Source organism: Numenius arquata, chromosome 2 (assembly GCF_964106895.1).
Source record: "Numenius arquata chromosome 2, bNumArq3.hap1.1, whole genome shotgun sequence".
NCBI classification, from domain to species: domain Eukaryota; kingdom Metazoa; phylum Chordata; class Aves; order Charadriiformes; family Scolopacidae; genus Numenius; species Numenius arquata.
Genome location: NC_133577.1, coordinates 40,141,691 through 40,158,124, shown reverse-complemented (window position 1 = coordinate 40,158,124; position 16,434 = coordinate 40,141,691). Strand labels below are relative to the sequence as shown.

General features: G+C 36.5%; 1 protein-coding gene across 1 annotated transcript in view; it reads left to right on the top strand.

The window, feature by feature from the left end:
* MTA3 (metastasis associated 1 family member 3) overlaps positions 1-16,434 on the top strand; it is a 138,001-nt gene that overhangs the window by 21,784 nt on the left and 99,783 nt on the right. The window contains exons 4-5 of the mRNA XM_074163119.1: positions 1,450-1,576; positions 15,422-15,485. Coding sequence (XP_074019220.1) covers positions 1,450-1,576; positions 15,422-15,485 — 191 coding nt within the window. The remainder of the gene's footprint in view (positions 1-1,449; positions 1,577-15,421; positions 15,486-16,434) is intronic.

The following is a 16,434-nucleotide window of genomic DNA, read 5'->3' as shown; positions in this document are numbered from 1 at the left end:
GGTGACTGGGGGGGTCTGCAGCAAGATCTAGTTAAAGTGGGTGGAATTGAGTTTGAGGAAGTTGGTTATATCAAAGTGTATTTTTTTTATCACTTTTGTGGAAAGAACTATTAGAAGTGGAATGAACAACACAGGCATAATTTTAAAAAATGAAATAATGAAGTGTTGCATTTAGAGAGAACGGTGGTTGCCACGAGGACGCAGGAAGGCTTTGTTTTGAGATAGTGCCTGCAGGTTGGTTGTAAAAATGGTTATTGTTGGAAGAGCAGATGAAGTTATTTGTTGTAGGTAGTTACGTGATAATTCTGGGGTTTCATCCTTTAATTTCTGAGACATATTTTATAAAGTACACTTGGTTTTGCAGCTGATAGATAATTTAGCACGTAGAAAATTGACAAATCTTAGAGAAGTTATTAAAGTGTCTGTATTTTTACATACAGTTTTCCTGGAGACTTTTTGTCCTTTCTGAGAGGCTAGACAAAGTATAGATTCAAGTTCTGTATGTCCCAAGAATCCACTAAGTAGGCATATTTCAGCCATGGAAATCCCGGCGTAGCCTTTTTGGAGAGCCTGTCATCAGATGACGTGTTAGCAACCACTGTGAACGTTGCTCTTTGTGTGTCACTTCCTAGTATCTGCTTTTATTTCTTCCTTTATGTTTACAGTTTACAGTTGGTTTAAATTTTTAAAAGGGAATGATATCCTTGGTTTTATCATATACGAGGCAATACTAGACAATTTCAGATTATACTAACTATAAAAGATGGTTTTCAACTGAAAATATCCTTCAAAAAGAACTATGGAATTTATGATTTGCTGTTATAGATGTTATCTTCTAGATTAAATAGTGCCGTCTTGCTTAAAATAGAAATAATTTTAAATGTTATTTAAATACGAAAAGAAACTATTTGTTGTCGGTATCTAATAAGGTTAACATATTGGAAGGCAGTAGGCCTTTGCAGTTTTCTTAGACTGCGATTTGGCAATCTTAGACTGCAATTTTGTTTAGTAAATTTCTGTTCGTAGAAAGTATGCTTTTCCCCAGGACTTCAGTAAAAGTTTTAGTAATACCAGTATCAGCAACAGAAAATCTAAACCAAAACTGGTCAGCAAGAAAGAGGCACCTCCAGAGAAAAAAACCAAACAGATGAAATAAGTTGAAAAAAGAGTGAGTAATGTTGTCAGGATTGTTCTTACAGCTGTGTGAAAGACATCAGTGCGTAGTACAGTAGGAGAGGAGCATAATTTTTTTAAGAGTTTAAGTAGAAGATATAGAATTCAAAATACTTAATATTATGTCAAGTTACATAAACTGTAGTCTTGTTAAACTCATCTTTTCTTTGAAATATTAAGGGAGGTTGGTAGGGGGTGGGGGTGATGTCAAGCGAAATGGCTGTAATGGTGTTATGCAACAGAGTTAATTTCAACCTACGCTCTGCTTCTCTGCAGAAGAAGTTGAAGAAGAGTCTGAAACTACAATTGAGGTTGATTTGACTGATAAACAGAAACATCAGTTGAAGCACAGAGAGCTCTTCCTTTCTCGCCAGTATGAGTCCCTTCCGGCAACACACATCAGGTAAGAAAAAGCAAATACCATTTTTCTGTGTGTTCTGTTGAGGTGGATTGCCTGCCAGTAGCCCACCCGCTTAAACACTTCAGCATTTATCTTCCAAAAGGATGTGATTGATCACAACTGAGTTGTGCCAGGTTTTCCCATAAACTGCTTTGGAACTGCCTTTGGTTTTCGTTCTGTTACTTCATGTTTGAGCCTTGGAAGGGACAAGAGCCTGAGAGCTCTGGCTTGCCAATTAGAGCATCAGTTGATATTATGGTATAAACTCAGTCTGTTCCTACTTTGCAAGAGTGTTTTTTTGTTTGTTTTTTAATTATTCTGCTGGGCCAGAGGATCTTTGACCATTTTGTCTGCCCAGGGAAACCACAGATGGGTTTGGAAAGGAGACAGTGACTCAGTGGTCAGATCTGCAATTTAGGGCTGCACGTATTTAAAAACAAAATTACCAACTTACTTCAGTAAATGTGAAGAAGTCATGATTGAGTTTGGCTAAATGTTGCAAAAGCATGTCAAGTATTGTTTTAAATTGCCCTAATGCTAATGTAGGAAGAATCTTGCTAAAGGTCAAAAAGCGTTTGTTGATTTCTTTCTGTAAATGATATAAATGCTCATGTTATCTCTTATTTAGCAGTCAAGCAAATGCTTTTTGTGTTGGGAGGGGGTGTGTGTGTGTTGGGGGATGATGTACCTAGAAATGGAAAAGAAAGAGCACAGTGACAAGGGGGGATCAGGTGGTGAGTGTAAAACAAGGGCTCTTACACTGCATTCTGAAGGAATTTTCATTTTCTCATTACATCCAGCTCCCCTCAGCTGTTTCAGACTATAATGACTAGAAGCTACCAAAAGAAAAAGTGTATATGCTCCAATAGGAGAAACACTTTGTATGTGCATATATATTTTCTCCCTCATTGGGAAATGCGTGTCTTATCTTTCTCACTGCCAACGCAAAAACTGGAATTTGGAAATTTTTATATTAATTTCCTGTGCTTGATCCAGCTACTTGTTCTCTGACTTTCTCAAAGTCATTTAACTGTCAAATCTCTGCTTCTCCAACTACAGCATAGAGATAATAGTCCTGTGCAGTTTCTTTTACTTACTTTGACATTTAGATACCGAAATAAGGTATTCTCTTTGTAGAGAGAAGATTACATAGAAGGAGTATTGTAAATGTCTTCTCACCTCACAACTCAGGGAGCAAATACAATAGATGTTCTCCAGTACATACTTCACAAAGAAGCCAGAAAAACACGTGAATTCATAGTACATGCAGCACTGCACAGCAGGCAAATGCAGAGGGATGACTTGCATCTACTTTTCAGAACAGATGAATGCTGTAGGGCTGTGCTGTCACCTGTTACTAAGATCTTTAACAGACAAATTCTGGATCGAGCTGTATGTAGTCTAATGATGTTATAACAATCTCGACTCTATTTTAAAAAAGAAACAAGAAGGAAAATACACTGCAAAATAGTCCTTATTTTGCTTTTTAACTTACTAATGTTCAGATTCTGTGATTCTCAGTAGTTTTCATAACTTTTATTAATTAGCTTGTCCTGTAAAAGAGGATAGAAATGTTGTGAAGGTGGTACTTCTCTAGCTTCCTCCCATCGGTGCTCCAGAATATCCAAGGATGGAGATTCCACAGCCTCTTTGGGTGTCTGTTTCAGTGCGTGACCACCATCACGGTGAAAATTTTCCTGTCATCTAATTGGGATTTCCCTTGTTGAAACTTACTGTCCACTGCCTCTTGTCCTGTCACTGTGCTTCTCTGAAAGGAGCCCAGCTCTGTCTTATTTATGTATCTTTTAATAAGGTAATTGAAGACGGGAGTAGGATTTGTCTTTTTAGTTGTCATACCTCAAGAGTGAACAAATTCAGTACAGTATCATCTGCAGACTTGCTGAAAGTGTGTTCAGTTCACTTGTTCAGATTGTTAACAAAGACATTAAACTCTTGGCCCTTGGTATCAGCACTTGGGGGATGCCTGCAGTCACCAGCTGCCAACTGGACTTTCTACCACTCACTGCAACAGCCTGGTAGTCTGGCTGGGTTTTTTCAAACCTTATTGTCTACTTACCTAGTTTTGTATGTTACCGATTTGATTAAAGGACACTATGGAACACACTGCAGGCCTTGCTAAAGTCAGGGTAGATGACCTTCACAGCTCTTACTGGCCTGCCAAGCCAGTCATCTCAGATACTCATGCACTAAAAGTCTGAGTAGCTCCATTCTATGGGCCTCTGCTTTTACCAACTGCAGTTTTAGCCCCTAGATAGGAACATAAATCCGTAAATTGGATTTACAGCAGAAAATAAATGGTACAGTGGAATAGAGTGGAGAACGGAGATCGGTTCTCTCAAGGGTAAGAATACAAAAGCTCAGTCACTTTGGAAGGAAGAGGAGAAAGCTAACAGTGATTTTAAGAGAATGGAAGAGGCTGAACCATCTAGAGGTGCTTTTGGCAGCTAGAGATCTTGAACTTTTACTGACATCTTCAGCCAAGAAGATGAAGTTTTGGTTGCCTTTCTGCTTGTAATTTAAAGGAGTAAAATAATTTTACCTGATGTGGTATGTTTCTATTTAATTTTTACTAATACATTTTTACTGCTTTCATTTTGTCTTTCTTCTTTTCTTAACTTTACTCTTTTTACATTTTTTTTAAACTGGCAGAGAAAATTACAGCCCTGCCACCCCGAACCCTGTGACTGAGATTACTTTTATTCAAATTCACAATTACAAATACACTATTGTCTTATTTATATACCTGGTGCCATTGCTTTATAGCTGAGATGCCTTGGATTTATTATAGCAGGTTATATTTCTTTGATGTGCAAGTCTAATTCTAAAGCACTTTGGTCTGTAATGTTGAGATTCGAATAATTCTGATGTAGTTTGTTTGATTTTGAATTGCTGAAATACAGTTTTCTTATTCTCATAGTTTTTATGTTGCTGTATACATTATATATAACTCTCTTGAGATACAATTTGTTATCAGTATTGGGATTTTTTAGACTTCATCTGATTTCCCCTTTGCATTAGGTGTCATTATGCCATTTTAAGTAGCTTTAGGAAGTGGTATAAGTTTTGGCACCAAAAAAAAGAAGCCAGATTTGGAAAAGCATTATAAGCCGGTAGTGTAGTAGTAATTAAACATGACATGGACACAGTGTTCTTGCAGTGGAATGTATTTAAGAAGATATAATTGCCTTGCAGTACCATTCTGGAGCGATGGAATGTGGTATGGTACAAGCTGATGTACTAGTTTGGGTCTCAAAAACAAGGCCTGTTACTTTAGTGCTACTTGTCAAGTAACATGTGAAACTATTCCCTCCCCTGTCTGCTCAAATGTGTAAGTTTGGTAGCACCCCTCCATTGAAGTTTCTCCTTCCTCCCTAATCCCAGCATGTTACGGCACCGTAATCCCCAGATGTCCTTGTAGCAGAGTTACACTGGCAGCCAGACTCACTGAGTGCTCTCCTCCGTTAAAGTCACGCAGTAAATGCACCCAGAATTCACGTGGATGGCTCCTGTAAGCAATGCCAGTCCCAGAGAGGGGCTGAGTTGAGCTCACTGAGTGGCTGTGTACTTTAACTTGGCTTTTCAGATATTTGAGTGTTACCAATACAGCATTTTGGAAAGGCATGAGATAGCACAGGGGAAAAAAAAAACGTTGAAAGTTGTCATAAAGGTAAAATTGTTTGCCAGTCTTGTAAAATTCACCATAAAACTTAGCACATGGTGAAATGGTTCCCTTGTATAAAAATCTGCAAATGGTTATCTTGTTGGAGAGGTGCACTGGTTTATCTGACTTGGACTTTAAATTTATTTTTCATTCTTAAGGTCTCAAGAGTTAATAGGTGATAAACACATTTAGATTGCTGTAAAAGATAGCATTAAGTTCTAAGATCACTTGTAATTGCTTTTAAATTTAATACTTCATATGAGTTGTGTATAAGAATTTATCTATCAGGGTTCATCTTGCCGTTTCATCATCTTTGCTTAGTTCTTGTTTGCTAATAACTGTGTTTCAGTCTTGGGGTTGTGGGATTTTTTTGTTTTATTATCATTATTTTAAGTGTTTGGAAAGCACGCATAACCCAAGCATTCTCAGGTGGTGTAATAAAATCAGTTGTGAACCTTTTGGACTGCTCTATATCGCAATCGCACCCCGGGGGGGGGGGGGGAGGAAGGAAATATGAACTCATTTATGCAAAGTGAAAAGAGGTTTATATGCAGACTTCAACTAAAGTCAAAGCAGTTTGAGAATGGAGAAAAGTTTCAGAGAGTGGTGGCCGTTTGTGAAAGGGAAGAAGGATTTCAAATAGAAAATTATATCTGGTTGCTATCATGTTGGTTGTTACAGTTGGGTTTGTTAGTGTTAAGGAATAAGCTACTACTTTGTCAAAATTCTTTCTTACTTACAGCAAGGTGACAAATATTTATCTTGAGTAAATAAAAATGAAATTTGCTAATTTACTTCTGTTCAACAATCTTTCTGGTAAGTTAAAGTTTGAATACAAGTTTTTAAGAGATCTTCCCTGGGACTGGAGAGCAGTATGGGATTGTCATAACCTCTTTAGTTGCTCTTTTACCGGATTCAGATCATACAGTTTTGTGCAGTGGCTGTTGATGTGATCCCAACTGTTTGTACTTGAATTAAATTGTGTATTTCAGTGAGACATCCATGCTTGGTTGAAAAATTTCCAAGTGATGGATAATTTACTGTATTTTTTATAGTTTTATCAGTTGCTAATTGTGTGTTTGTACCACTATTTTTTTTTTTTATAAGTGCAGAGATTCTGATCACATAGTATTTTTTAAATTTTTTTTTTTCTCCTGGAGACTGTGTTTTCACTGAGCACTTTTTGCTTTTTGTGGGCACAGTTTCAAGATGCTGAAACTCTTGCTGAGCTTGATTTCTAGACTCGGCATGGCTGTGTATGATACCTGAGCGTTATGTGCGTGTTTGTCATTATGGAGATGGTTCAAATAACTGTAATAAATCTACACACTAATCTTTAATGGGGAGTATTTATTTAATCTGTCATTGGATGAACTAAGTGTTTCTTGTATTTCTCAGAGGATTTTATTTGTTGCTTGGCATAAGCAGCAAATTCAAGCTTTCTATATAGCTGTGGCCTTAATTCAGAAAAACTTTCTAAACTCTGATTTTGAAATCTTCAGTCCTTTGAAACTTAGGAGTCCTTCTCATACATACCCTTTATTTAAAAAACAGAAGAACAAACAAACCCCAAACGATTTTAAGATGCTCTTGGCTTGGTTTATTATTTCTATTCCCACACAGAAATGGCGTCATGAGCCTTTCAAAAATTATGATTGTATAAGATGATTTTATTAAAAGCTGATCAGTATGATTGGGGGGAAGGTGAATGTTTTTTGCAGAATGCCTATGCATGTGTGACATGAAAGAGTTTCCAAATAGTCTGATCATGAGGACAGAGTTCTTTAATTCTTATCAAGAGATTTGGAGCCTCTGCATACTTTTACATGTAAGCATACAAAAAGTTGTACTTCTGAGTTATCAAGCTATAAGAATCTTGGTTTCCCTCAGTTCTGAAATTGTTCCCTGGAGTAGTGTAATGTATTTTTTACTCTTTTTTGTTTTTTTCCCTGTATATTTTGACATCATTCTGATCAGTGTATGGTCCAGAACACACTGTCTTACTTTTTTTAGAGTTTGGTGGTTTTTGGTTTTCTTTGGTTGTTATTTTTTTGGGTTTTTTTGGGTTTGTTGTTAAATTATCCCCTAGCTCCTGGGTAAGTTAAAGTAACTCTGTTTGGTTCCACTTCGTAGACGTATTAGAAAAAGTAGCACGAGTATGTGCAGTTTATAAAAACACACAGTGCTTATGAGCTACCTATGAGAGTGTTACGCTTTTTAGATCCATAATAAATGACTCAGTTTTATCATAGAGATTCCTTTGTGCTGTGCTTTCTTCTTCATGATCTCATCAGGACTCACTAATATGGCTACTTCAAACAGCTAAGGTGTAGAGAAATGCTTTTTCTGAATGTGGGATTCCTTCATTTAAAACAGACCAAATGGTCTGAAGCTCAAGACAGATAGGGCAGGTCATTTTATAGAAGAAATGTCACTTTTTTTAAGGCATGGCACCCTTAGGATTTAGTGATAACTGCTTCATGATTTGTAGTTTTGGCGTTCTTGGCAAACTAGAAGTTTCTGGAATAGGGGGAGGGTGGTGTATGCATTTATATACCTTGTATATGTGTGTGCGATATATATATCTATGATGTACAAATTTTAGCTAGTTTTTAAAAGCTTACTTTGAGCCTTATAAGCCTGATTTATTTTCTGGCATAAATCAGACTGGATAAGGAGTGAATCTACTTTGCATAGGCATGTGCTTGCTTGGATTGTTAAGAAAGGAATTCTTCCTTTCTGGATTGAGTGTATTTAGAGCAAAGGGACTTTAGAAGCATGTCTGATTATTTTTTTTTTCTTTTTCTTTTCTCTTTCTTTTCACTCTCTACAGCTACTAGAAAGGACATTGTAGAGAGGTTGGTGCTGGTCTTTTCTCACAGGTAATTAGTGATAGAACAAGAAGGAATGGCTTCAAGCTGCAGCAGGGTAGGTTTAGACTAGACATTAGGAAACAATTCTTCACAGAAGGAATGGTCAGACACTGGAACAGGCTGCCCAGGGAGGTGGTTGAGTCACCATCCCTGAATGGGTTCAAGAGTCGTTTAGATGCGGTGCTGGGGGATATGGTGTAGGGGAGAACTCTGTAGAGTAGGGTTGATGGTTGGACTCCATGATCCCAAGGGTCTTTTCCAACCTGAATGATTATATGATTCTATGATTCTTTTTTTCTTTTCCAGTAGAATTAAGAGAATTCTTACATGAATTAAAATGAAAATTCAACCTGAGCCAGAATCTTGTTTTCAGAAGTGGTCAAGAGCCTGTACCAGTAACAGTGTAAGAAAAAGTGTATTTATTGGTGGAAAGTTGATACTTAAATACCTGAAAATCAGTACATATTCCTCTGTAGGGACATAATTACAAAGTAGGAGTCTTTTGTATGGTGCAAAACTTTAAGTTCAGTTGCATGGAGTGATGTGCATTTCTTCTGAGCTGGGCAGCCTTGTAACATCACGCTGAAAAATCATTCCTAACCAGCCTCCAGTGTTTTTGTTCAATGCGTGTGCATTGCTTCTGCTGTGCTAAAAGGTAACAACTTTTTTTACTTTTTAGCATGAATTAATCCCTAGAAGAAAAATATCACTGGCTTGAGTTTCCTACTATAGTTTATAGGAAGTGTATATGTACGGTTGTGCTTATTTTGAGATATCAAAACGTAGTTTTAATATGTAGTTACATATTAGTGTAAATCCAGTTTTAAGTGATAATGTGTTAAAGCTTGTTTCAAATGTGTGTACCTTCATAGATCCACACTTTTACCTCTTAACATTTTCTACAACTATTGAGGTAAGATCTTATGGTAGAGCTGTTGAATGCTTTGTCTCTTCAGGTAACAACATAGTAGCTTAAACATATAAAGGGCACACATTGTTACTGAAAGCAAAGCCTTCTAATTTTATCTTTTGGAAATTGGTTTCACATTGGGAATACTTTTTCCTGTTTAGATTGTGACTGGAAAGCAGTAGTAGAGAACTGTATAAAAGTTGGAACCTTAAGAATATGCAAAAAAAATTGAACATTATGTACAAATTACTTTTAAATCAGTGAGTTATGCATGATTGCTCCAAGAGGCTGCCTTTAAACCTTACAAATTTAGAATGTTCAAAATGAGCACTCCAGCTGTAATTAAGATTAAAACTATGAATTGTTTGATTACAAGTCACACATAGCATAAAAAGCCTGGGCCATCCATATGATCTGTGCGTATATTTACATGCCAGGCATTTATTGTTTCATTTAGATGTATATAAATCAATTTGCTGTTCATTCTGGTTTTAATTTTTTTTTGATCAAAAGTGCATTAATCAGGTAATACCAAGTTTATTGATCCATCTTTTGGCCATAGACACACAGTCTTGTACGGTTTGGGAGACTGGTATCATTTTGTTGGAGACACAGATCCCAGTAGTATTCACCTATCAAGCGGGTTCTGTTGGTTTTTTTTTTTCCCTTGTGTTTGAGACAGCTCTGGAAATGAGCAGAGCCAAACTTGAGCCAATTAAGTATGAATCAATACAACACAGATCTTTCTTCTGTCAATTCTAGATATTGATTATTTTAAAAGTCCACCTCTAGTTAGGGGTCTGTTGCACATTTAAATCACTATGATGATTTCTTGTTTTTAGTGTTGTGCAATAGCTGACTTTCCAGTTGTAAATATCTTTGCAATCTGGAGAACTTGAAATTTGCTATAAAGGTTTTGGTATGTGTCTTACAGCGTCATTCTGTGCCCCTTAACCTGTGCTTAAAAGTGAAATACACAAGTACTCTTACTGTTGCCTTCCTGTAACTGGGAAATCAATTTCATAAAATTAGCAGAAGCTCTTTGGACACCACAATCTGTGGGTTTGGTGATCATCATTGCAATTTAGACTGCTTGTAAGGGATCAACACTTGGCTCAAAGTGGTTGTTTGATTGGAAATCTTCAAAGCGCTTTCCCATTTAAGACAGTTCAGGAAAAATCTTGTTTATTTAAGGTAGCTCTCTTCTTCTCTACTTAATACCTGCACCTTCCCCCCCATCCCCACTTTCCCTTTATGCTGAGTATGTGAAAGGTTACTCCTGAGTTCTACTCCTGCACCAAACCTTTCTACCCCTCTTCATTATGCACCTTCTTTTTGGTTTAATCTCTTGTTGTCATCAAAGTAACAGCATATGTTAAAATTAAATCACAAGCATAATATTTCCTAATATTCTCTCCTGTTATGGTATTCTCACACTGTCTAGCTAGTGACTCACACTTCTGTGTTCCAAATCTCTACTGAGAGACCAACGTTTCTTGATGAAGATCAGCAGGAGACAACTGGTAGATCTGTACAGAATTACCCGACATCATTCTGTCATATTCAGGAGGGCAATTAATTGTTCATGACAGAGTTTCAAAGTCTGTGGGGTCATGTCTGCATATATTATTTTCTTTCTTGAACCTGTATCTGAATGACAAATGCAAATCAAGTTTCATTGACTTGGTAGGAGCCCAGAGCACTGAGTTCTGAGAGTTCTTTTGCTACATCAGTCTCACCCAAACTGCACCTGCTTTGCAGCAGGAAACTTAGAGGTTGCCTTTTCCACTCCTATGGTTTGTCCTGTTTAGCAGACACTAAGTGTTGTTTCTTGTGTCATTTCTTTCTGTAATTTTTGTTTGCATACCACCTGTCCCAAGAAGTCCTTATTAAAATAAGATTGTATCTCGTGAGCTGTCTCACTCATCTGGTGAAAACATGAAGAAATAGCCTGCAAGAATAGCAGAACAGGAACTGCAGACCTTTCCACTGGGTGAAAAGTAGGGGCTGTGCTGAAACAAGCAAGGACTCTAAAAGACGAAAACAGTTGCTGTTGATTTTGATTCATTGTGGTAGTTTTAAAAGATCAGTGTTTACATGAGTTTTTTCAATTTTGGTAACGGTTTGAAACTATCCTTTGGATTACTTTAAGAAAAAACTTATTAAAGCACAATTAGCCAGACAGTTCAAACAGTCTGATTATTTTTTCCCAGATACGCATATCCTTATTCTTCTGGAGAATTTGGTGGTTTGCTCTAGGTTGTTTAACCTGGCTATATTGAAATCTTTTCACAACATTGTCTTGTATAACAGCCTTGGTCTGACTTTCTTCGTACAGCTTAAATTCTTGACCTGTTTATCATCGGCTTGTTGTCTTCATTGGAACAGGTTGGTAGGGACAGTCTTATTGTACTTTTCTGTTCTAAGTACTGATCGTTATTATGGTCTTGTCTGAATTACATTCCCACGTTTTTCATTCCTCCGTAGGATCTCACTCAAATGTGGTGGGTTTTGTCTTTACTTTTCAAGGCCTGTTAGGTCCCATCTTTGGTTACTGTCTTTGAAATCTCTCCTTCAGGACTCGCATACTAACTGACATCTCATATAGAGTGTTAATTTTCTTCAGCTTGTTACTGAATTGTCCAAAACAGTCTTATCTGTGAGTGCCTCACAAAGCTGCCATTTATTTTCTAATCCTTTCTATTCTCCTTTTCTTTGTTCCACATTTAAGAAGAACATAACTAAAAGCACAACTTCCACTCTCCTGAAAAATAGCTCGCCAAAACAGGGAGGGGAAAAAAAAAATCCTTATGTTTGCTGCACTGAGACTTCTACCTACCACGATGACTAGTATGTCTTGCCATTTCCTTATAACCTTCCTTAATGTTTCTGTGCTTTACTGTTGCAGTTTTATATGGTGAGCATTTTGGCTGTGGGACTGTATGGTCCTGGCTTTCTGCTAGGGTTCTTAAAGAAATCCTTCTCTACAAAATCATTAAGGTTGCTTTCAGCAACCTGCTCTAATGGAGGTGTCCCTGCCCATGGCAGGGGGGTTGGAACTCGATGATCTTTAAGGTCCCTTCCAACTCTAACCATTCTGTGATTCTATGACAGTATATGTAAGAGCAGAAAGGATTCTGAACGGACAATTTAGTCTCATCAGAATTAAATTGTAAGTGAAGACGTAAGTGTTTTGGGGTTTTTTGTTTGTGTTGGGTTTTTTTGTGTTGTTTTTTTTTTATTATTTATTTTGTGGTTATTTGTACATTGCTGAGGTATCTGAAACTTTCCCTCAGTGTTCATACAAGATAAATTTTGCCTAAGTCTGTAGGAAGTAAAAATATTTTTTCCTATATTTTTAACTTGAGAAAAAGGTCAAAACCAGATATGTAATCTTAGCATCACTGAACCTTTCTGATGCTATTTGCTAGTAATTCATCCTCTTGATAACAGTTAGTTCAGAAATGCTGTTTGGTGGAGAAATAAAGCTTGAATCAGAGTCGGATAAGAGGAAGAATCTCTGGATTCATAACTGAGTAAATATTGGACAGCTCTTCAATTTTATTTTTTTTTTTTCCTTTCATGAAAGCTAGGTAATTCTTTGTAATTTTTATCTTAGTTTGGCTAGTTTTTGTGACATATTTCAGGCAGGAGACTCCACCAATAGAATAATGAATCTATGGCATTATACTCTACCAGTCTAAATAATACTCAGAACTTTGAGGAATCCTAGTGTCTTTGCAAAGAGAGTATAATTTTATTTTGGTGTGTAACTGATCTCGGAATCTGGTAAATGCAGTATATATTCTCTTTCAATTATCTCTGTAGGTAGCTAGCTGCCCCCTTTTTATTTGATACAAATCCATCTGTCCCAGTTATCTGAAATGGTTGAAAAACATTAATGAATGAAGTTCCAGAATACTGTGAGGAGGCAAATATTATATTTAAATCCAGAGAAGCTCTGGGTTTTTAGCTACATATCTTGGAGAAAGAACTCCAGGTCTTCTTGTAATGTGGTTTAAAGCACATTAACTTTCTCTCCAGGTCTTTTCAATTATTAATTAGTATTGGAAGAAAGGATGCAGAGTGTAATGGTGGTTGGAGAATATTTAGGGACATATCACTGCAAGTCTGTATTCGCTGAAGTTATTTCCTATGCATCCATGATTGAGAGGTACCAGAGACAATATAATGAGCTAGGTGCTTGATTCAAGCCAGTAGACCATTTATGATAGGCTGAAAGGTTTCTCCTCTGATGGAAAAAAAGAGAAAGAGGAGATACATAAATGGTAGGCTTTTGTGTGTTTGATAAAGTTTCTAAGCCACTTCAGGTTTTTAGATTATAGAATGTGGTAGCTGTAGTAAAGATAATTTTTTCTAATTTTGTTTTTATGTAATTTACCTGTTTTCAAATGCTTTTTTTCATTTTAGCGTGGTGTCTACTACTGTATATCTAGTATTGTCTTTTTTTGAGCCTCTAGTCCATGCATGTGAGATATCATATATGCATGTAAAATGTTACCTGTGTGTTTGACTCTAGCCATTAGATGTTTAAGAAGCTGTACAATGAAATGTAACATTAGATAGAAATTCAATCACTTAGAAGATGTGCTGGGGTGATTAATCTTATCTCTTAATGAAATAAAATGAAATTTTTTAATTTACCAGCAATAAGGTATAAAGTCAGTCAATAAAATACTGTTGCAGTTGCAATGACAGTGAAGGAATGCCTCTGCAATAATTTGAGTTAAATAGGGGTAGGCTGTAGTGGAGAGAGAGCATACGAGAGGTTTATGGGATGGAAACAAGCTACAAAGGTAAACTCCTGTTTAGCCTTTAACACTTAAAAAAATCCGTTAAAATGAAGTTGACAAACTGACTTAATGATACAACATATAGTTAGCTTTTCAAAGTGAACGTTTTAGAAGTGAATGCTCTGGAATTATCAGGGCCAAAAGCTTCAAAATTATTCATAGACATGGTGGAGTATAGAGGAGGTTTCTTCTCTACTGCAGGAGTCTTTTTCTCTGCTGTTGTGTATTATGCTCAGCTTTTTCTCGCTCATCTTCCCACCGTTTCTCTTATGTGGTTCTGACAAATACAGAGATGAAGAGAAATTCAGGAGGTTATATAGTGTAGACTTAATGCGTGGTTTAACCCTATTTCCTGTGAAGTGCAATGGTACCGTATAAGACATTAGCTGGGTAGATTTGTTTAATGATCAGCTGTTAACAATTGACATCTGATGCTTAAGGTTGAGGTTAACAGTCAACATTCACTGAAATGAATGACACTTTTTACAATAACTTCTTTGGTGTAATCCTAAAATCAAGGAGGTCTCTGCAAACAATGATCTTTTCTACATTTGTGTGCTGGTCTGTTCCGTGGGAGAAGATGGGAGAAGGGTGTTCTGGGCTGGGGCCCTATAGCTATAAGGCCACTGGAACCTCCTGGTAAATACCAACTAAACTTATAGAAATTGAACGAAACTTAGGCGCATGAAATACACAGTGATGTATTTAAGGGGTAATAGATATATATTATTATAAAATGGTAGTACAGTTGAAAGTGATAGCGTAAAATGCCAGTTGCTGGCAAGGTGATTCAGCACACAACAGTTTTCATCCACATCTATGTGTGTTTCTTTAAAATACCATTTGTTAAAAATAATTCTGCAGAATATTTGCAGAGAAGTTGGAGGCAGAGGAATTTGAGGCCAAAGGAATGTTGGGGGAGAAGGGGATGAGAGAGAGGGGAGAAATAAGGAGTGCGGGTAGTGGAGTCGAACTCCATTGCGTTATCTAAATGTGTTATACATGGGCAGATGTATGCCACTGCTGAGTAATGGGAAGCTTTCTACTGGCAGCCTGCACAAAAATACGGTAGTTAGCATTTTAATGTGACCATAGAAGAAATGAATAGAGTTCCGTGATTAGTAGATGATAAGTAGAAATCATTGCATATTTTACTTTTACAGGCCATTGGTAAAACCTTACATTGTTTCTAGTTTGGGTTACTTGTTTTCAAATTAGGCTCTGAATTTACCGGGGGTAAGTCACTCGGAGGTGATGTTTTACTGATCCAGGCCTTTTTATTAATTGTATGTGTATTATTGTTTACCATAGTACCTCTTGTTCCTTCATTACTTCTTTGTTTCTGAAACTGCTTCCCAGTTTTGCAGAATTCTTATGTATTTGAGCGCTTGGGTCAGTACAGCCACTTATTTTGTTGCTTTGATGTTAATTTTAATGTTTTAAAAGTGTGGTAAAGCTCATTTTACTATAATGTAAAAGTTTATAAAGTGTGTTAGGTTATTTTCTTGCAAATAACTTTTTGACAATTAACAATTCAACAATTAACAACTCTCCCTTATGTTTGTGTAGGGGAAAATGCAGTGTTGCACTCCTGAATGAGACAGAGTCTGTGCTGTCATATCTGGAGAAAGAGGTAATATGTGACTTGTATTTGTGTGAATATTGGGATAGGTTTATGGCTTTTATGGCTGTATTTGTAATAAATGGGCAAACAATACTTTGAAAATCTTTCTTTGAATGATAAGTTAGAAAAATTATGTTGTTGAAAACACTGATTTTAAGCATTATTGGATAAATACTTAATTGACATTCTTAAATGATGGTTTTATTATGAATATAGTTGTATTTAGAAAAAAATAATTCAAAGTAATTCATATGGTGTCTTACAAAAGAGTAATATACAGACTCTTTACTGCAGTGGATACTTAAGGGCGAATTCACATGACACTTCATTTCCCCCCCTCACCCCTTTTTTTTTTTTTTTTTTTTGTTTTCCTAGAGGTGTTCTAGAAAGAATAAAGTTCTGTAGTCAATGGACAGAGAGATCAAGAGAGGCTCCTGTAGAGGGCAACTTCGCATAGGAGTCTAATTTTAAGGTCTCTGAGTTATTGTGGAAAGTGTCTCCTGAGCTTTCATTTTCCGTGGAAGGAACTTAGGCTACTTAGCTTTACCAGAGGGGAAGAAAATTCCCTGAGATAATTGTATTGCAAAATACCTTTCAAAATAACCATATTTTTCTTTGGAGTGTCTTAATATAACATCAGGCGGACAGTGTTTTTAAGCTGAAATTAGCATGTCATTATTTGTAAATTTTTACAGCAAAAACCAGTGATAATCTGTAAAAATGTTTCTGCCCTTGCCCTATGCTTCTGGTGCCTGTTGCAGATATGCCAATACGATTTTTGTGTAAGCACTTTTCAGACACCGACAGTGTTTTATGCTTTTTAAGATTAACTTATAGTGCAAAGTCATGCAAAAGTATGGTAGAGAGATTTAGGAGAGGAAACATGTTAAATTTCAAAAGCAGTTAAAATTAATCATTTTCAAATCCGTTACATTTTTGTCTAAGAATCTTTTCATTA